The sequence below is a fragment of the Anabrus simplex genome, chromosome 1 (assembly GCF_040414725.1).
Source record: "Anabrus simplex isolate iqAnaSimp1 chromosome 1, ASM4041472v1, whole genome shotgun sequence".
In the NCBI taxonomy this organism is placed as follows: Eukaryota; Metazoa; Arthropoda; class Insecta; order Orthoptera; family Tettigoniidae; genus Anabrus; species Anabrus simplex.
In genome coordinates, this window is record NC_090265.1 from 1574608202 (window position 1) to 1574629785 (window position 21584).

A 21584-nucleotide genomic window follows, 5' to 3' on the forward strand; every position below is an offset into this window, starting at 1 on the left:
AGCAGTTGGTGAAAAATAATTTGAGTTGCAAAAGAATGGATTCATTGCATTGCGTGCTCAGTCTAATTTCAATTAGAAAAGTGTGGTTAAATTAGAGTCATGAAACAACTGAATTGTTTGATGCTGATGGAAATGTGATAATTATTCAATTATTAATTTTTGATCGAACTTGGATAACATGGAACCTTGGTTAGTTGAGTCTCATATAAACAAGACTACTGTATATTCCTCAGTAAATAAACTACATGCAGAGCAAACAAACTCTTTTAGATCATCAGGAGAACACGGAGCGACTGTAATAATATGGTCAGATATTGTATTTGGTATGATGGATTTTAAAGTAACAATTAGGACTGGAAAATTGAATAGCCATAGGTAGGCAGATAGATAAGAGTTAAAAAAAAAAAAAATTCTTTGTGGCATCGACCTCTACAGATCTTTTGCCACTATTTGCACCATATGATATGAACCCATTGATCCCTGCATATTTGTTGGATTGAAACTGCATTTGGGCTGGAATTATTTTGAAGGAAATATAGTGACGCTTCGCATGATGAGAAATTTCTCACTTACAAGAGCATTAAATATTTCAATATACATGAAAACAAACAGCATTTATGCCATGGACCGCAGAACAAGGAATATATTAAATACATTTCATTTTATTAGCATCACAGGTCCATACTCAGTCCGCCTACTGAACTGTAAAACGGTCATATCCTTGCACTTCCTCTTCGATTTCCACATCTATTTGTTCAGTAGGAGCATTACTCACACTATGACTATTACTACTAAAAATTATATTTTAATCATCATTACTTTTTGAAAGGGGTTATATATCAGCAACTTTCAGTCGTTTACTAGCGGCCATCTTGTTTACAAGCATATCTCAAAGTCCAGAGACAGCCCACTTCAAACTAATATTACCAAGCGCACTATCAATATATATTAACAAAGAGTATATAACATTGGAGAGAAAGAGTTCCTACACAAATCACAAATGCCAGCAAGATGAAGCATGGAATGGTTCCGTGGCTCGGGTCCAATGAGTCAACCCGCGTGTAATTGGAATTGCGGAAGTGTAGAGTGTTGAATGTGAGGAAAGGAGCATTAAGGATGACACAAACACCCAGTACCCAGGCCAGGGATATTAATCAATACAATTAAAAAACCCTGACCTGGCCGGGAATCGAATCCGGGGCTGCTGGGTGACGGGCAGACATAGATAGAGGTAGTTTGCACATTTTTAAATTTGTTTTTAGGATTTTCACTTATTGATTGAGATATTATAAGATTACCTCTTGGACCCACATCTCCAATTTCTCCTTTGATACCAGCTGGTCCAGGCAGTCCTTGTGGACCTGGAGCTCCTGGAGGTCCAGCCACTCCCATTGGACCATCCTCACCCTTAACTCCTTGTCGTCCTATCTCTCCTGGGGGTCCTTTCTCTCCTGGAGGACCCACAACGCCGGGCTCACCTCGGGGACCTTGTGTGCCAGGAGGTCCAGGGGGACCCTGTAAAATATATGAATAACTCAGTTCATTTTTAAATATTGACATGTTTGATGCACATAAATAAGGTCTGGTTTCATAGGACTGCAAGAAATCTGCCTCATTTCTAACTATTGTATACCTAAAATTGTATTCTAAATACTATTCAGGAAGATAATAAGCATGCTGTTACAGACTGTGATAAATTTACTCTAAACTAGGATATTGAAATGAGGCAGATTTGTCTATGGCCTCTTCAAGACTTTTGCAGTAATCAAATGGGTAAAATATAGTGTAACCTCATTAGTGCATTCCACATTATGCTGTTTTCTCACTTAGAACATCGTAAATTCAAAGTCCCAATTCACGTCTTATTAAATCTATATAAAAAATACCTCACTTATTGCGTCACAAATGTTTGCTAGTACTGCTTATTATCATCACATTTTTCCTAGCCTTGAAAATGTTCTTTGTCATCCCTTGTGAAAGGGATTTTGAACATAGATAAAAGCCCTCACCACAGGAAGCAGATCGAGAAAAGTTGCATGAAAACAGGAACTTTACAGGGTAAATTACACCTTCAGGGTGCAAGCCGTTTGCCGCAGGAGAGTTCAATTTTGCTTACCAGTTTTCAGTGATATTGCTGAATAACCCATTAAGCCTGTTGTGCTTGTATTTTGCATTCCATTCAGAAGTTAGAAATTTATTCTGTGTTGAGTGATACAGTGAAGGGTAGTAAATATTTGTTGCATGATAGTCTACCTATGGATCAGGAACATAATCATGTGAAGTTGACTTGTGTGCTGTATATTTCTCTTATGGTAGCCCAGTTATGGATACTGAGAAGGTCGTAAAACCACTTACTAATGAAGTCAAAATTAATAGGCTTCCGCATCTTTCACCGGTGGCACGTATGTTGAAACTCGCACCTTTGAATTTCGACTCGAGTTGATCGAAGTGTTGTATCATTCAAGCTGGCGGTCAGTCATTCTCTCACATATGGTCGAGTTTAACCTCTAAATAATTCATGGTCGAAGAATGTGACCAAAAACAATGTTTAATAGACCATTGGTCCTAAATATAAGACTTCAGCTAACGTTTGTTTTAGAAAGGGTGTGATCTGCAATAATACACTGATACTTCTATGGGCACCAGTGCAAGTGTTGTGTCAGTATTTAGTGTACCGAACCTCCCCAGAAAACCTTTTGGACTGGTATCTGCACCATTAGAAATTTGTATCAATGAACTTTGAGAATGAACATTATTGCATCACATTTAATGTGCAATATCTTGCCATTCTTGTTCGAATTTGTTTATCATATCTAGTCGCTCTATGAAGTGCTACGCTCTGGTGACTAAGTTTTGAACTTTCGAGACCACCTGAGTGATTTTGTGCGCGTGTGAGCAGCAGCAGTGTAAGCCACGCTGCTTGGCTTGGGGCGCTACCAGTTTGAGTTGAATCGCCATGAGAGTAAGTCGTGTGTGTTGGAGCGGTGGTATGCTTCGGGTCAGTGCCTTTGATTCTGGATAAAACCAGGCCTCTGTGGGCATTTGTAGCCCTTATAACCTGGTAGTGGCCTCGATAAATTCTACATGTGTGTGACGAGCAGTTGATCTGCATTTTTCTTCTCCTTTTGGCCTGGTTGTGTAAGGTAATATTACGTAGCCCTCAGCGCTGCTTCGTTGTTCAAAAGTGTAAGTTTCATCCTTAATCTACTCATGGGAATTCTACCTTCAAAAGAACGGTGAAAAATTCCAAGAAATAATTTTGGTCAGGTGTTCAAAAGTGATCTCTATCCAGCATGATGATGATGATAATAGTAATAATAATAATAATAATAATAATAATAATAATAATAATAATAATAATAATAATAATAATAATAATAATAATAATAATAATAATAATAATAATAATCTTTGACTCGTATAATGACTGCATGTTCGTTACGTTACCGGGTGTTCACAAAGAAGTTTGATCTTGGTGTTTTTAATAGAAGAGCGCGGTGTGGATTGTTTATCAAAATTAATTTTAAGTTCAACTACGATTTTAGCTGGTAAATATTTCTAGAACTTCATGTAAATGGGGAGCCACAGCAAGGTCCTGTTTGATTTGGGTTAACCTTTCTAAATTTCTTTTTTTGGGTTGGGTTTTTGGGTTAATTTATCATTTTCTGTCCTGCTTATTCTGGCTCTTATTATTTATTATTACTTTTGGGGCTATTTCTGTGTCGCTTTTGGTCATTGGGGACATGCCGTTTGTTGTTGTTGCCTTGGCAACGTGTGTTGATTTGATTGTTGGGCTAACTTGGATTTTGATCGATCCATGGTGACTTAATTGTACCTTCCTTAACGTGGATGTGTTTGATTTTCGTGTGCACTAAGTGTAATGTGATCTTAAATTTTATTTACCTTTTATTTTTCTTGGTTTGGTAATTTTTGAAAAGGGATTTGCGTGTTTTGGGTGGTATTATATACTATCCTTGCGTAGGCTCACTGTGGTGTAAAAGAGATTCTTAATTGTGAAATTTTACTGCTAACTAGGGATAATAATTTTCTACATATTAAGTTTAATTAATTTTAGGGTAGGCGACTGGTTGTGTAGGTAAGCTTTAATCCTCCTTGTTTTATTAGTTTTCTTATCGAGGTCAGCATTTTATCTTTTTATCAACCAATTCTAATTGACTTATATTTTATTGTTCCTGTAAATTTTGTCAATTTAAATAACATTTCATTTTATTTTAACTAAGTTAATTGGTTTTCAACTTTTTTGTTTTTTTAAGCATTCCAAAACTGAATGATGTTTTATAGTTTCCAAAAGTTATCCAGAAGGTTTTAATGGCCTTCAAGAATTTTGATTGTAAGCAGAATTTTAATTTTCTCTTTCAAGTTATTGCAACATATTTTCTTAAGTGAATTAAAGTCATTTGTGTTACAAATCGTGGATTTTCATTTCACTAAATCAATGAAGCACTGCTACTGTCACTGTTTCTTACTCAATTTCTGACTGTGGCCTTTTCTGCTTCCTTTCACCTTCTAAGGTAAGTGTGCATTTTCCTCTTGTCTAGTGGATTATTGTGTGTTGTTTTTACATGACTATTTTTGACCTCTATATTATGTTCTCTTTAACTCCCTTTTTGGGACGGACATGCTACCAACCTTCTCACCTGGGGGCCTCACTCCTAGGTGTGTAAGGTTATATGCCCATCGTCCGAAGGGTTGTTTCGGGGACCCTGAGGACGGTGCCGGTTTGAGTGTTCTCATATATTTTTATCTAGTGTTTTTCACACATTTTAATATACTGTTGTTATTTGATAAGCCCCAGTGGAAAAGGTTTTTGTATTTGTTCTCTCATCTTTTTTTATGCCTTTTAATACTTTCATCTTATCTTTAGAAACAGTAGATAGCCTATATCTTTCACTGTATCCATTGTACTGTACACATTTTTGGTGATATTTACAGATAACATAAATAGCAACCAGGGAAGAGAAATAAGTTTAAATATTTATAAAAAATTCCAGAAAATACTCTTTTGACTATTCAACAGTCATTTTACATTCTGTATGCTAAAGCTAAAGAGATTTACTTAAAATTTCTCTTTTAATTTCCTAAAATTTCTGTGTGTTAAATATGTTTTATCTTGTGATTCTATACTCACTGTTTCACCTCGTGATCCTTTGAAACCCTTTTCTCCTGGAGGTCCAGGATCTCCTTTGTCTCCATCCTCTCCTGGTGATCCCATTGGTCCTGGAGGACCTGGTAGGCCTCTCTGTCCTGGAAGCCCATCTCGTCCTGTGGGGCCTGCAGGGCCTGAGTCACCCTGTTAAGTATGAACTTTGTAAGTAGAACCAGTACAGATAAGAAACTTTCCATATTAGATAATACATTTATAATCAGTATTATTTCTGGACACTCTTCTTCTATTTTAATTTTAAAAATAGAACACAACCAAAGAGAGATAATTTTTCCCATTGCATCAAATGTTTATAGAAGATATAATGTTTGGTACGTACAGTACACTCAACATGTATTTTGCATTTAATATTCCCAATAGTTTACCTTTATTTATGTCTACCATTAGTGACTCATTTCACAGCATATTTAAATTTAGTATTATTTTGTTCACTATCTGCCCTCCCAGAAAATCTTCACAAGTTTCCAACCAAAATATGCAGAACTGATAAAGTTTTAATACTCCTGTAACTAGGAAATTTTAAAAATAAAAATGTACAAAATCTTTTGCTGGAAGGTTCATCTCTATAGATGAAGATACAAGTGGACATTCCTAAAGAATGAGATCATAAGATCAGTAGGGCTGAAGAAAAAATCAGCAAGAAAGGCAAGACCAAGTAAGACTCAATGGATAACCTGCTTGACAAGTGGTGAAAGTACAAGAATATTAAAAATTGAGGAGGGCAGGAAAGAATACAGGTGACTAAAGAATGAAGTAGATAGAAAGTACAGGACAGCTGAGGAAGAATGGTTGAATGAGAAGTGTAAGGATGTTGAAGGTTGTATGGCTATATGATGCATTTAAAAAAATCAAGTAAACCTTTGGAGAAAGGAAACCTAGGTACTGTACATTAATATTAGGAAATCAGAGATGGAAAACCACTTCTAGGAAAAGAAGACACATCAGAAGTTTGGTAAGACCATAATCAACAATTGTATCAATGGAAAGAAGGAGACAAAAAGGTTCTGGAAAAAGAAGAGAGGTTAATAATGCTGATGTCACAAGAGACCCAATTTTGAGGTCAGAATTCACCAGAGCATTGGGAGACCTAAACAGGGACAAGGCACCTGGATGATGATATACCCTCAGAATTACTAACTTCCTTTGGAGAAATCAGCATGGTGAGGTTATTCCATTTAGTGTGTAAGATGTACCTATAATAAAGGACCTGTCATCTGATATTAAAAGGAATATTGTTGTACCTAGCTGGTGCTGACAAGTGCTGAAACTACCACACCTTTAGTTTAGTATCTCACACTTACAAAATTTTAACACATATTATTTACAGAATAATGGAGAGACAAGTTGAAGGTAAGTTGGGAGAAGATAAGTTTGACTTCAGCAAAACCCTACAAAGCCAACTTGACTTTACATCTGATCTTAGAATTAAGAAGGACAAAGCCCACATACTGTACATTGCTTTCATAGATGTAGAAGAAGCACTCAATAATGTTGATTGGTTCAAACTCTTTGAGATTCTGAAGGCGACTGGAATCATACTGAGAAAGAAGGATTTTCTATGAGGAGATACCCCCCAAAAAACTGGAATTATTTTTTAAAAGCTATATTTTCAATTTTTTTTTTTACAAAACAACCTTATCCTCTTCAAAATACTCTCCATTACAACTAATACATTTGTTTCACCAGTGCTTCCACTGTTCAAAACATTTTTTGTAGTCACCTTTAGAAATGGCTGACAGCTCATCCCTCGCTTTTTTCTTGACCTCTTCAGTGTTGTCAAATTGGTGCCCTTTCACACCCCTTTTCATGCGTGGAAGTAAGAAAAAGTCGCACAGAGCTGGGTCAGGCATTGGCCAGTAGAACCATGCTATTTTTAGCCGAAAACTGTCTAAGAGAGATGGCTGTGTGCGCAGGTGCGTTGTTGTGGTGGACGAACCAGTCTCCTGTCTGCCACAAATCGGGTCTTTTTTTATGAACACTGTTGCAAAATCTCCTTAAAACTTCTCAATAAAAGGTTTACACGTTGTTCACTTAAACTCACCATCATAAAAAATGGAACAAGAACAAAACAGCAAAAGCAATCACTGCAGATGAACAGAACAAGCCAGGTCAACAACACAGCTGGCACTGAACTGGCAATTTGTGCTATACACGTCTAGCAGCAGAAATGCGTACTACACAAGCTTCACCCATGGTATTTCCAGTTATTTTTGAGTACCGCCTCATACAATCTCTACAAAAATCTCATTTTCAGTGATAAGAATCAAAGGCTATGAAAGCGGAGCAGGAATCAAAAAAGGAGTGAGGCGGCTCTGCAGTTTGTTCCCTCTCATTTTCAGTGTTTATGTAGAACAGGCAGTAAAGGAAATCAAGGATTTCAATAAGAATCACTACCTAAGGAGAGAAAATTAAAACGTGGAGATTTCTCAGTGATACTGTTATTTTATCTAAGTCTACAGAAGATCTGGAGAAATTGCTAAACGGTGTGGACACAATCTTGGAGAAAGAGTACAAGATGAAAATGAATACATTTGAAAGGAAAGTAATGGAATACAGTCATACAAAATTCAGATGATACTGGAAATATTAGATTAGGAAATGAATTCTTAAAAGGAATTATAGTGAAACCTCACTTCAACAAATAGACATTTTTCTTTGGAATTGATTTCCTCACTAAGCGTGTGTTAATATCCCCTCCTTTAAGCAGTCAGTTTTTTTTAGGGTCCTGTAGGTGGTAAAAGCAGCAGGGGAAGGCCAAAGCATGAATGTGATAAACAGATTAGAGCAGATGTATGATGCAGTAGTTACGAAGAAACGAAAAGATTAACACAGTATTGGGTGGTATGGAGAGCTGCATCAAACCAGTCTTTGGACTGATTACCAAAACAAAAACAACAAGAACAATATTTTAGTAAATTCTGAGCATGTGTGATGGCAAATGGTTTTCCAGAAATGCTGAAAATATCAAGAGACCAAATAGAGCACTCAACACTTCTATGGCAACATCTTTCACAGCTGGGTTTTAAACCATTCAGAAAATCAGCTTCTACATTGTAAGTGGTTTTAGACTGGATTTTCTCTACATTTCTTATCCTAGTTCATTTGTTTGTTTGTAGCATAAAAATTTAAATTATGTCCTTCTGCCTGGCATTTTTCCCATTCTTGGGGTTGGCACTCTGTGTGGATTTGGTCTAGTATACGGTTGATTTCCCCAGGCTAGAGGAATTAACCATGCGGTGCTACAATTCCTGACCCAGCTGGGAATGGAACCTGGAGCACTGAACCAAAGGCCATTATGCTGACCATTCAGTTAGGGAGCTAGACAGAATAATTTAGAGTTATGTTATTGATAAAAAATACCTATTAGATCAATACATCAAAATTGTATGTACTGAAATCATTCAGAAAATCAGCTTCTGCATTTGAAGTTGTTCCAGGCTGGATTGGTACTATGTTTCTCATCTTAGTTTGTACCAAGTTTGAGTTGGCTGTTGTTTTCCACATGTATCATTTTTACTGAAAAGTTTCTCCTTGGCACAATAATGTTTTTTCAACAGTATTCTTATATGCTTTCTACCACCATTCAGCATTAGTGGATTTCTTGTGTATTATCTTGAGGTACTAGCAGAAATTTGAGCATCAGTATTTATTCAAATCTAACTCCATGTTATTTCCCTTTTCCCTGGTCTCTCAATTTCTTCATTTCCATCCATAGTTCATACTCTGACATCAAGATTATATTCATCATCAAAACCTTTATAGTGAGTGAAAAGTTTGGGCTTTCATATATACCACCTTAATCTGATTCGAAGTTAATAGCGACCTATTTTCCACTCTCATCAGCATCTACTCATAATTCATTAGGGACATGATGGATGAATAACTGTTCCTGTTTCCTTGGAAATTTTGTCCATAATGTTAGGAGAACCACAGATATAACTTAAGGTCAAAATGATTAATAACATGTACATAGATTTTGTAATTTGGTATAACTTTAGAAATATTGGTAATAAATGAGTTTAACATTATATACATGGATCGAATACCCTAACAACCTGTGTGATACATGAAAAACAAATAGCAGCTGTTATCCAGTAGACATTTCTGTTAATAGTATTTTCCTTATAATAATCTACAATCATTTTCTTGTCTTCATTGAATATCTGTGTACAGTAGCATGTTAGATACTAAAATACAGTTTAAGAAAAAACAAAAAACAGTAAAATGCTCTTCAAATATTCACATGTCAACCATGTATTAAGCGAAAGAGAACCAACTGTATGTACTTCATAACAGATAATCAAAATATTGTAGAGTTCCAGGACTGAAGAAGCCATTCAAATAAAATCTTTTCCAAATTTTAATATTTAATGCCTTTTACTTTCTTCTGCTGCATTCTTATAATAATTCAGTTGTAATGTTTGTATCATGATTCTTTATTATTGTTCTCAAAGTTGACAATGGGATGCCTAGTGTTTCTGATTAAGAACAGTGTTTAATCCCTCTTCCATAAGATTTTTAATAATCCAAAAAAAAGGAGGGCTTTCTATTTAACACTCATTTTAATCACACAGACACTTCAATACATCAAGAACAACATGAAACAGAGAAAATTTTCCAGAACTAAGGGTATAATGGCGTGTGCAGGTCATATTACATGTTATGAATCTCATTATGATAGCCGTATTGAAGTACAGAATGTAAAAGTTTCAAACAAATTTATTAAAAAAACCACCATTCCAATGTAAAGTATGTAAAGTATTGGAATGGTGGTTTTTAAATAAATTTGTTTGAAACTTTTACATAGTGTGCAGGTCATTCGAGTTGACGCTATACAGGCAACCTGCGCGTCTATGAGGATGGGGCCCTATCTGTGATTAATTCTAATGATGAAGATGGCACACACATGCAGCCCTAGAGCCTTTGAAATTAACCAACAAAGGTTAAAATCCCCGACCCAGCCAGGAATTGAACCTGGGACCCCCTGGACCAAAGGCCAGCGCACTAACCATTTAGCAACAGAGTTGGACAGAAGTAAGGAATATGAGTGTGAGAGAGAAGACATAACAAAACAGCAGTAGTATTCTGTACAAGAGTATAAGCTTAAAGAGTACAGGTAACAGGAGCAATACTTTGCAAAGCCAACTAGTAAAGGGTGGAATACTTTTCAGATTAATGACCCTAGTGTGAACAAGTAATAAAAATTAAACCCTTAACTGGCAAATTTTGTGTATTACTTTTACCCTGACATGAGAAGCCATTCTTTCTGACAGGAAAAATAAAATAAAATTACAAGACTAAAGTTTAATTCAGTGACCATAAAACAAAATATAATTAATCACTTCTTTCAATACAGCATTACACATTTTTGATTCTCTAATTTTACTAATGTACCTGACAAGGAAAGACAAGGAAAGATAGGGTGAGAAATGAAGATGTTAGAAAGGAAGATGTGATAGGAAAGTTAAATGACAGACCTGAAAAGAAACTAAGGTGGTTTGGACATGTAAAGAGGATGGAGGAGAATAGAATTCCAAGACAGATGCTGGAGGCAAAGTGCAAGGGCAAGAGAGCAAGGTGGATTGAATTAGTGAAGAGCAGCATAAGAAAACAAAATTTAGACTGGGACAAGATCGTGGAAGAGGAATGATGGAAGGAAAGAGGAATATGGAGAAGTGCCATAAATACCCCAACCAGCAAGAGTTGGATAAGGGGAAATGATGGTGGTGATGATGATGAATTTTATTACCTGAACCAATTTAACATTATCTATATCCTATCATCAGTGTATGCAAGAACACCCGCATAACCAAGTTTGTTGCAAAGTGTGATAGAATGAATGTCAACAATAACACCAACAAATATTTAATTCAATGTGCATCATTCCCAGGAAATAGTCTGCATAAAATACTAGGTAATATTCCGGCATGTCCATTAGCAATAACCTATACCAAAAGATATACGTCATAATCAGCCAATGGGGTTAAACATTCCTTCCAAGCTTTGCTAAAAAATAAATGAAATATATTCCACAAATGAAGCATAATAGACAGGATTCCAGCACAATGTACTGGATAAATTTTAAAGACTTTGTATATGAGGGACTGGGAAGAAATGTGTATTATGTGGAATATTGTATTATGCTGGCTCATATAATCAGGGTATCACTGTATTAACATCGTGATGTATTAGACTAATAATAGCAGTAAGGAAATCACTTTATCTACAAATACTAATATTTGTAAGAAGAGCACAGATATAAAAATGACAGGAGTACCACATTTCATGCATACATCTACTGTATGTATGCACTGTAGTGGCACCACCTATAGACTATTGACCAATGGAAGCCTTCCATGATGTTAGTGAAGTAGGAGCAGAATGGGAGAGAATAGTGAGCCATAGATGCATATATGTATACATGCATTCTTAATGTATACTTAATGGGTTATCAGATTATATATTTTACCCTAATTGTTAAATTAAGATTGAAGTCTTACTCGAGCTCCCTTTGCTCCTGAAGCCCCTGGGGGTCCTGGTGGGCCTTTTCTGCCTTCAGGTCCAGGTGGTCCTTCTTTTCCAGGTTCTCCTTGTTGTCCTTTGTCACCTGCAGCACCTGGTGGCCCAGTGGGACCCATTTCACCCTTTAAGCCTGGCATTCCCTGGAAATGAAAGAAAAGGGGATGATGAAAGTTATATTGTAACAATCATAATAATATGTATTTGTAAAATAATTGAAGATTATTTCTTTAACTTCCTGACTCTGATTTACAGTATAAATTTAATTTTCTTTAGATGTAAGAAAAGTGGCTAAGAAATTACAGTGACAATAAAAAACAATATGTCTGACAGTTTACTTCTTCCTCTGTGAATCTGTCTTGAGACAGGTATCAACTGGACAGCCTCCATGATTATCTGTCCTGAGCATCTTGCTTCAGTTTACTACATTTCTTTTATTGTCCTTTACAATTACAGCAGATCTTCAGGAATCAAGCATGGCAGAACAGTAAATTTTAATATAGAATAGTTTGATAATCATGTATTGTTATAATTTATGTTACATGAAAAATATAGGATGTATCAAAATTCAAGACTGAAACAAATGTCTTTTGGTAAATAAGCATGGGTTGGAAATTAATTATTGACCAACAAATTCAGAAACTGTACTATTACTGTGTAAATTAATTATGACCCTTATTCTTCAAAACCATTGATATTAGGCCTATATATTCTGCTAAAAATGCCATGATGTGAGAATGCAATATCTGTGCTGTGATAACATGCAGATGTTTTTGTTCATTTCTTCTTCTTCTTCTTCTTTTATGACCACATAGGATCACTTTAGTCAGTCCGTCGTTCAGGTCTCTTTGAAGGGATTGTTCGGGCTTTGCGGTCCTCCCAGTACTTCTTCAGACGCTCCGATCTTCGTGCCCTTTCCTCAGTTGAAAATGTGCGTGTTGTTGGTTTGTTTTGTGTAAGGGTAAAGCGGAGGTTTGTATTCTTGAGTTTTGTATTCAATTTTATCTTATTTTTGGTGTCTTCTGTTGTAAGGCCTATTTCCTTCAGATCCTCTCTTACTTCTCTGATCCATTTATTTCCTGTTGTGGTATTTTTTGAGACGAGATTGTGTTGTACTAGTTGTTTCAGAAGTCTCGAGTCCTGCATCCTCATGATATGTCCAAAGAATCCCAGTCTCCTCTTACGCATAGTATCTGTAATGGGTTCTAGCTCTTTGTACATGACTTTGTTAGGTATTAACCGCCACTGTCCATCTTTCTGATATTTTTTGTTGATACAGGTTCTTCCAATCCTCCTTTCAATTTTCTGAAGTCTGTCAGTCTTTGATTGTTTATTCAGGTAAAAGAGTGTTTCTGCTGCATATGTAGCTTCCGGTTTTATAACTGTGTTGTAGTGTTTTATTTTTGTATTTATTGATAGACATTTCTTTTTGTAGATATCCCATGTTAATTTTTGTGCTTTAGCTAATCTATTTGTTCTTACTTGGATTGAGATTTTTTCATTTAAGTTATGTGTTATTACTTCTCCAAGATATTTAAACTGAGTTACTATTTTGATTTTATTACCATTTATGGTGACTTCTTTTAGCTGTGTTGGTTTTTGGGGCATAATTTCTGTTTTTTCAAATGATATTTTGAGGCCAATTTTATTTGCAATGTTTTGAAGTTCTGATATCTGGGTTTTTGCTTCTTTTATGTCCACTGCTAGTAATGCTAAATCGTCAGCAAAACCCAGGCAATTTGTTTTGATTTTTCGGCCAATCTTTATTTTGGGGGGACATTTTCTAAACCATTCCCTCATTACCATTTCTAGAGCACAGTTAAATAATAGTGGTGAGAGCCCATCTCCCTGCCGTAGTCCAGTTTTAATTTCAAATGTCTCTGATGTTTCACCCCTAAACTTCACTTTTGACTTGGTATTGGTGAGAGTCAATTTTATCATGTTTATTAATTTGGGGTGTAGTCCAAGGTGTCTTAAAATTTTAAACAGAGATTCTCTATGGATGCAATCATAAGCTTTCTTGAAATCTACAAATGTTATCACCATATCTCTGTTTCTTCTCCTGTTATAGTCCATTATCAACTTAAGACTCATGATCTGATCAGGACAGCTCCTCCAGGGTCATTTTGTTCATTTATAACAGAGAGTGTACGAGACTCCAACTGTATCGAAAGAAGAGCTTGTCGTTCGGATCCTTGCAGCTGCATTCTCTCTACAGCACATGCCTGAGGTCTTTAAAGTGTATGACAGGCAATGGCACATCATTGCAGAATGTGTCTTGAAGTAAGAGGATACACTTTCGAACAGTTTAAAATTACAATTAAATTGGCATGTAATAGTTTTATTTTTGACCACCTCAAAATATACTTCAACTATTTATTTCTGACCAACAGTTTTTTTATCTCTTCTATCATCCCTAGAAGTTTGAGTATTTCATTTTGATATGCGCTATATATTAAAAACTAGTTTGTTTCTCTTCATGTTTTATGACCCATATGTGTGTGGTTTTTAGTAGATTTGAATTAACAATAAAAGTGAAATAGGCTAAAATATTATATTTCCCTTTAGGCTGACTGTGCTTGGATATTTTCAGCAGGAATAATTCTCTTTCATATTCACGAAATGTAATAATGGCAATCATACAGCCAACAATATTATGGTATAACTCTTATACTCATGGACAAAATAAATTTTAAAGCCAATCAGATCACAACTAACTGCTTAACTTCATACAATATATCAAATGGTTTGAATAGGATGGTACTTTTACATATTTCTTCTCTTGATAGATCTGCAAAAAGTTAATCGAAGATGTCTTATGGTATTCAAATTGAAGAACTCGAGGTTGTGAAAGGTTAGACTAAGTTATTCCTAGTTTCTTACTTACTTACTCCATGGCGTTACAGTCTTCTGACAACCTTGGCCTCCTTGATCTCAGATTTCCAATAGACTCAATCTTTTGTACATCTGTACCATCTCCTCACTTCAATAGTTCTCAAGTCTGCCTCCACCTCATCCAACCATCTCACATGGGGTCGACTTCTCATTCTTCTACCACCAGGATGTTCAGTTAGAGCCTTCTTTGCATATCTGTCTTTTTCCATCTGTCATACATGCCCTAACCATCTTATTCTCCCCATTTCTACTGAGGCTATCATGTCAGATTAAAAAAAAAATCTTATTTCTTCATTTATATCTCTCTATCTTTCACTGAGCCAAATATCTTTTACCCCATCACTTTCCTTTCCCAGTTATTCGGTGTCTTCTCCATAGCATCAGTCTGTACCCATGCCTCACTGTCATACATAAGACTGGTTTGATCACTTTTTTATAGTCAGTTTTAATTTCCTGCTTAGATTTTTACTGCCTAGAAGGTAGTACAATGCTCTGCATGCTCTGTTGGCAGCTTTAATGCAATTTGTTATATATCTCCACTTTCTTTTCTGATGTTACAACCAAGCCAAGTTATAAGAAGCTGTCTACTGCTTGAGAGGTGTGCCCTCCAATATGGAGACTCTCTCTGTTTCTTGTTGTCCTTTCAGTTACCATGGACTTAGAATATGGTTCATTGATCTCTAAACCAAGGACTTTGGCAGCTGTTTCAAACTCTCTCAATGCTGATTTTAGTGCTTCTACACTTCTAGCAGTGATTATGTCATCTGCATAGGCTAGGATTTGTACAAATCTACCGTATATATTGCCTCCTGGGTTTGTGGTTATTGCTCTTACCATCCTCTCCAGTGCTAGGTTAAATAAAACTGGAGATAATAGGTCTCCTGCCTTAGACGTTCTTCCATTGAAAATGACGTTGAGAGACACCCTTGCATTTTAACCTGATCTCCAAGGTCATTTTAGTTAATTTTATTAGCTTCTGTGGGAAATCAAAATTCTGCATTGTTTTCTACAGTGCTGCCCTTTTTATTCTGTCATAGGCCTGTTTGAAATTTATGAAGAGGTGTCTCAGTTGCACATTATATTCATAAGTCTTCTCTAATATCATACAAACTGTGAAGATATGATCAACAGTAGATCTTCCAGAGCTGAAACCAGCTTGATACTCTCCTAGCACTCTCTCTACTCTTCTGCATACTCTCTTAGTTCTAGAAATAGAGAGTATTTTGTACATAATACTCAGGAGAGATATGCCTCAGTAGTTTTTGAAACCGCATACATGACCCCCTTTTATGTATGGGGGTGATGGTAGCTATTGTACAATAATCTGGCATTTCTTTCAGTTTTCCAAACCACTCTAATTATCTTATGTATCCTTAAAATTATTTCACCTCCATGCTTTACCATTTCTGCCATTATATGATTTTTCCCAGGAGCTTTATTATCCTTAAGTTGTTTATTTCCATTATCTCATCAGTTGAAGGTGCCATAGTATCTTCTGTATCATCTTCTCTTAACAGGTCCTCTTGTCCATCTTCTGTTCTAGCTGTTCCATTACTTTCTTTACTATCTGTCTACCTGACAGTAAACATTCAAAATGCTGGGCCCATATTTCTAGGATTTCCTCCTTCCCTACAACCACATTGTCTGCCTCATCTTTCAGCAGTCCGTCTCCGTAGCGTAACGGTTAGTGTTATTAGCTGCCGTCCTCAGGGGCCCGGGTTTGATTCCCGGTACTGCCAGGAATTTAAGAATGGCAGGAGGGCTGGTATGTGGTTGAAATGGTACATGCAGCTCACCTCCAATGGGGGTGTGCCTGAAAAGAGCTGCACCACCTCAGGATGAGGACATGAGTTTACTTTTATCTTTCAGCATATTCATTTTTGGTCGGAACCCTCTTTTTGTTTGTCCCACATTACAGAAGAATTTTTTCCCCTGTTTGTCTTCAAAGTAATTCTGAAGTTCATCAACTCTGTTCCTTTCTTCTACTCTCTTTCTATTTCTTACCAAAGTTTTTGCTATTCTTCTCTTTTCTTTCAACATATTCACATTATTTCAAGTGGGTCTTTGCAGCATTCTTTGTTGGGCTAGGTTTCTTTCATCCAAGGCTTTTGAAACCTCTTCATCAAACCATCCATTTATATTCTGCTTCCTGTTTTCTTGTTCTCCAAGTATCTCTTGAGCTGCTACATTTATTGCCGTTTTGGTTTTATCCCACAGTACATCAATATCTTCATCTGTAGTTTCATCTTCGTGCAGTTTCTCTTGTAATTTATCCTGATATTCTTTCTGTATTCTCTATTCTTTAAGTATCTCTTCATTGTAAACTTTATTCTTATTAAATCTGACATCTTTGGTTTTGACAGCAAGTTTCTCCTGTATTTTTATTCTCACCAGAAAATGTTCTGAGTTGATATCTGCTTCTCGGTGGCTCATCACATTCATGATATGAGAAGCATGTCTTGTGTCTATCAGCATATGATTTATTTGATTCCTCATCAATCCATCTGGTGATATCCAGGTCTCCTTATGAATGTCTTTAAGGGGACTGCAGGTACTTTTAATTATCATTCCTTTACTGTCTTGCTCTATGGCTAAATGGTAAGCGTGCTGGCCTTTGGTCACAGGGGTCCTGGGTTCAATTCCCGGCAGGGTCGGGAATTTTAACCATCATTGGTTAATTTCGCTGGCATGGGGGCTGGGTGTATGTGTTGTCTTCATCATCATTTCATCCTCATCACGACGCGTAGGTCGCCTACGGGCGTCAAATCAAAAGACCTGCACCTGGCGAGCCAAACATGTCCTCGGACACTCCCAGCACTAAAAGCCATACACCATTTCATTTCATTCCTTTACTGATGGCAAAGTCAGTCAGTTTTCATCCATTTTCATTTATTTCTAGGTGTATGCTATGAAGGCCTTCAACAGGTTAATTTTTTTTTTCTTTTTGCCTACTTTAGCATTACAATCCCCTAGGACAATTTTAACATATTTCAGTAGCCTATCATACACTTGCTCCAACTTTTCATAAAATATTTCTTTATCTTTCTCAGTTGCATCCTCAGTCGGAGCATGCACGCTGATTAGCAAGATGTTAGAAAATTTCCCTGTCAGTCTTAAATGACAGTCATATTCTGGGGATTACTGTCTCATATTCTATCACACTATGATTGATTGACTTCTTCACCATGAGTCCTATTCCTAGTCTATATTCTTCTTCTCCACTGTTGCATCAATATATAATGTTGTAGTTCTACCAGCTCTGTTACATTCCATCTTATCTCCTGTGCTACTAGCTCCATTCTGTACTTCAACAGCTCTTCCTCCAATTTTCTGCTGGCACCAGCCTGGAAGATACTTCTCACATTCCATGTTCCCCAATACAAAATCTTTGCCACTAAACACGCACAGGTTGTTGTAGGTTTAAGACAGTCCGGTTCTCTCTGTGATTAGGTTTCTGAACAATATGCTTTTTACGATATTGGGGAGTTAGCCCAATGCCCAACCCCCAACCTGAAAGACCAAGGTATCCCATTTAATTTGGATCATCATCCATCATCTTTGACCAGTCTGACTTGGGAGGCTCTACCAGTAGCTACGCTACCACTGGCAAAACTCTTGGGATCATTTGACCACGCAAACCCCACCACCATGACAAGGTAAGAATATCAATGGCGGTATTCCTAGTTTCAACAACTACAATTACCAATGCTACCTTCCACAGTATCTTCATGTAGCAAATTGCTTCATTTATATCCATAGATTACCAAGTAGATTAGTGTAGTGATTTACAGCTACTGAATTATAAGTTATAAACCTACTCTGCTTAATAACACTGAAACATGTACTTGCTATTGAATTCACTTTACATGTCACTGTAGCCATTGCACTGTAGATAAAGTAAACACCTTGAAGTTAAGATTAATGATTGATCCATTTTAATGGAACTTACTGGAAGTCCTGCCATGCCTCGCTCTCCTGGGAATCCTGGCAATCCCGGTCCTCCTGGAGGTCCAGGTTTTCCAGATGGCCCAGGTGGTCCAGGTTGACCCTCCTTTCCTGAATCTCCTGGCCGGCCTGGCTCTCCTGGCAATCCTGGGTGTCCTGGCATTCCAGGTTCCCCTACAGGACCTGGCTCTCCATTGGGTCCTGGTGGTCCTACTACACCTGGTGCTCCAGCAGGGCCATGTGGACCTGGCTCACCCTGAAAGTTATTTTAAAAATGTTATATTATTCCTAAGTATGACTGAGATGCTCATAAGATATGTGGTGTACAGTATATCCATGAATAACATATTTTTGATAAAGAATATTATTACAGTTCTGCATTTTTGTTATTCTTTTATATTCTGTTTGTATTTATGTTTTTATTCTATTTAATTTTTTTCCAAGAAGTGTTGACTTAATAGGTAGAAATATACACCAACTAGGATGACTATCATCAAAAACTAGCTAAAAGTACTGGTAATAAGATGCCTATTTATGCAATGTACTTCTGAGTGTGAGGAACCTACTCATAGTGGGCTGCACTCTGGACCATACTGATAAAACATTTTGAAACCAAATTCAAGAAAGTTCCTTCACATATGTTCAACTTAGTGATGATCATGATGAATTACACAATGTATTACAAAATTCATTTAGTTATTAGTTTTTAACAGAAATTAGATAGAAACGAATAGTAGTAGTATTTTCACAATATTAAGAAAACTCTTCTTTGTGAATTTCCATAGAGAATGAGGTCAGTTAGGGACTAATAATACCACTAAACCTGACAGCATGGAATGCATGAACCTAATGTTGGTAGATGTGGAGTATTTATACGCAATGTGTGGCATCTGCATTATGTTACCATCTATTGTACGGATTGTGAACTAAGTCAAACTTTCTTTCGCATAGGGACAGGGTATTCTTCCCTCTTCCTTCAGGTGGATATACAGTAAAACCTTGTTAAGACATTTCTGCAGGATACAAGGAAAAAGAATGTGTTAAGTGAGAAAACGTACTACTGAATATATGAATAAAAACTGTTCAACAAGGATATGGAAACACTAGATATGATTTTTTCCAACATAAGGGGATTTTACATCATATCTCTGCGGGTACAGTGAAAACTCTATGAGAAGAGAGTATTAAAAGGTGTGAAAACACGAGAGAACAAATATGAAAACTTATTTCCCTGGGGCTTATAAAATAATAATACTGCACTGAAAAGTGTTTAAAACACCCAACAAGTAATATGAAAACATTTGAACGGGACCCATAACAATATCAGAGTATTATTGCAGATCACACTTCTTCTAAAATGTTAGTAGAAGCTTTTTATTTCGGACCAGTGGGTTATTAAACATTATTTTTCTGATCACACACTTAGACAATGAACTAGAGGTTGTTTATGGCCATGTGTGACTGCAACAGGATGATTTTTGCCACCATTTTGAATTGAACGAATCTTCGACCAACCAAGACCGACTTGAATGATGAAGTCAAAACTGGAAGATGCGAGTTTCAACATTTATGCCAACTCTGTGCGCTTAAAGATGTGGATGCCAGTTGCCTTGCTGGCAGACTTTAATTTTGTCTTCATTAGTAAGGAATTTCATGACTTTTTCCTTGTCCATAATTAGACTATCACAAGACAAATATGCACCACGCTGGTCATCTTCACATGATTATGTTCCAGATGTAGGCTATCTCACGACAAATATCCGCTATCCTTCACTGTACAACTAAACATGAAAGACACTTCTGAATGGAATGTAAAACACAAGCACAGATAGGTTCATTGTGTTATTCCGCAGTCTAACTGCTAACTGGCAAGTAAAACTGAGCATTTCTGAGGCTAACGGCTTGCTCCTGGAAGATGTAACTTATCCTGTGAAGTTCAAGAATTCAAGGCCTTTTCCTGTTATCAGACAACTGTGGTGAGGGCTCTTACCCGAGTTGGAAATCACGTTCCTTCCACAAGGGATGACAAATAACATTTTCAGGGCTAGTAAAAATGTGATCGTACTAAGTGGTAATAGCGAAAATACGTGATGCGTTAAGTGAGGTATTTTTATATATATTTAATATAATGAGAATTAGGACTTTGAATTTACAACATGCTAAGTGGGAAAACATGTTAATTAGGAATGCACTAATGAGGTTTCTCTGTAATTACTCTTTCTATCAACCATTTCCTTTCCTTTCAGCAATCTGAATGTGGTGAATTTTAGTGATGTGAAAACTGATCTTGGTGGGAAACTGTAAAGTGCAACTCTCTGATGAGAAATTATCTTTGCTTTTGAAAAACAGTTATAATGATTCAGTTGATGGTTGATCTTAATTTGAATGATAGCTCATTGATAAATGATGATGCTATGGTGGAAATGAATGTAGAAAGTGGAAGTGAAAGTGACATGCTTGATGTTCAGCCGTGTGCTTGTTTTCCAGGTGCCTGTACATATCAGTGGGAGCATATGACTACTTAAGTGATTTAATTTGGAGTATTTTGTGATGTAGAGTAGAAAGAGTGTGTTATATGTGCCAAAACTACCGAGTTCCAGATTCAATATGGCATATTTTATGCTCCTAACTTGTGGTGAGTAGTGGCATCCTCCTACACAAGTGAGTGGCATGCGCTGTGACTGCTCCTGCACTGAGGAGTAAATAAGAGGTCTTGTTCTGATATGATATTGTATGGTAGAACAGACAGTTTGCAAGCTGTTCAACTGTGTAGCAGGAAGAATATTATATACCTATTTCACATCTATATACAGTATTTAAAACACTAGGCTGATTTTTGTTACAAAGAATTTTAGAGAACGGCTGAACTGATTGACATCATAAAGCACTCTGATGAAAGCTCTCTAGACCTGTAGATTTTCAGAGTATCTTTAAAAGCATAAACATTTCTTGCCATATATTTTTAAATTATTAAAGAAAAATGTAGCATTCTGATTGGCCAAAGCACTCACCAGTACTTCAAGGTCGCCTGAACCTTGAC

General features: G+C 36.5%; 1 protein-coding gene across 1 annotated transcript in view; it reads right to left on the minus strand.

The window, feature by feature from the left end:
* LOC136858544 (collagen alpha-1(V) chain) overlaps positions 1-21584 on the minus strand; it is a 394943-nt gene that overhangs the window by 77070 nt on the left and 296289 nt on the right. The window contains exons 17-20 of the mRNA XM_067138158.2: positions 18549-18800; positions 11686-11847; positions 5150-5311; positions 1299-1515 (exon numbers count right to left, since the gene is read on the minus strand). Coding sequence (XP_066994259.2) covers positions 1299-1515; positions 5150-5311; positions 11686-11847; positions 18549-18800 — 793 coding nt within the window. The remainder of the gene's footprint in view (positions 1-1298; positions 1516-5149; positions 5312-11685; positions 11848-18548; positions 18801-21584) is intronic.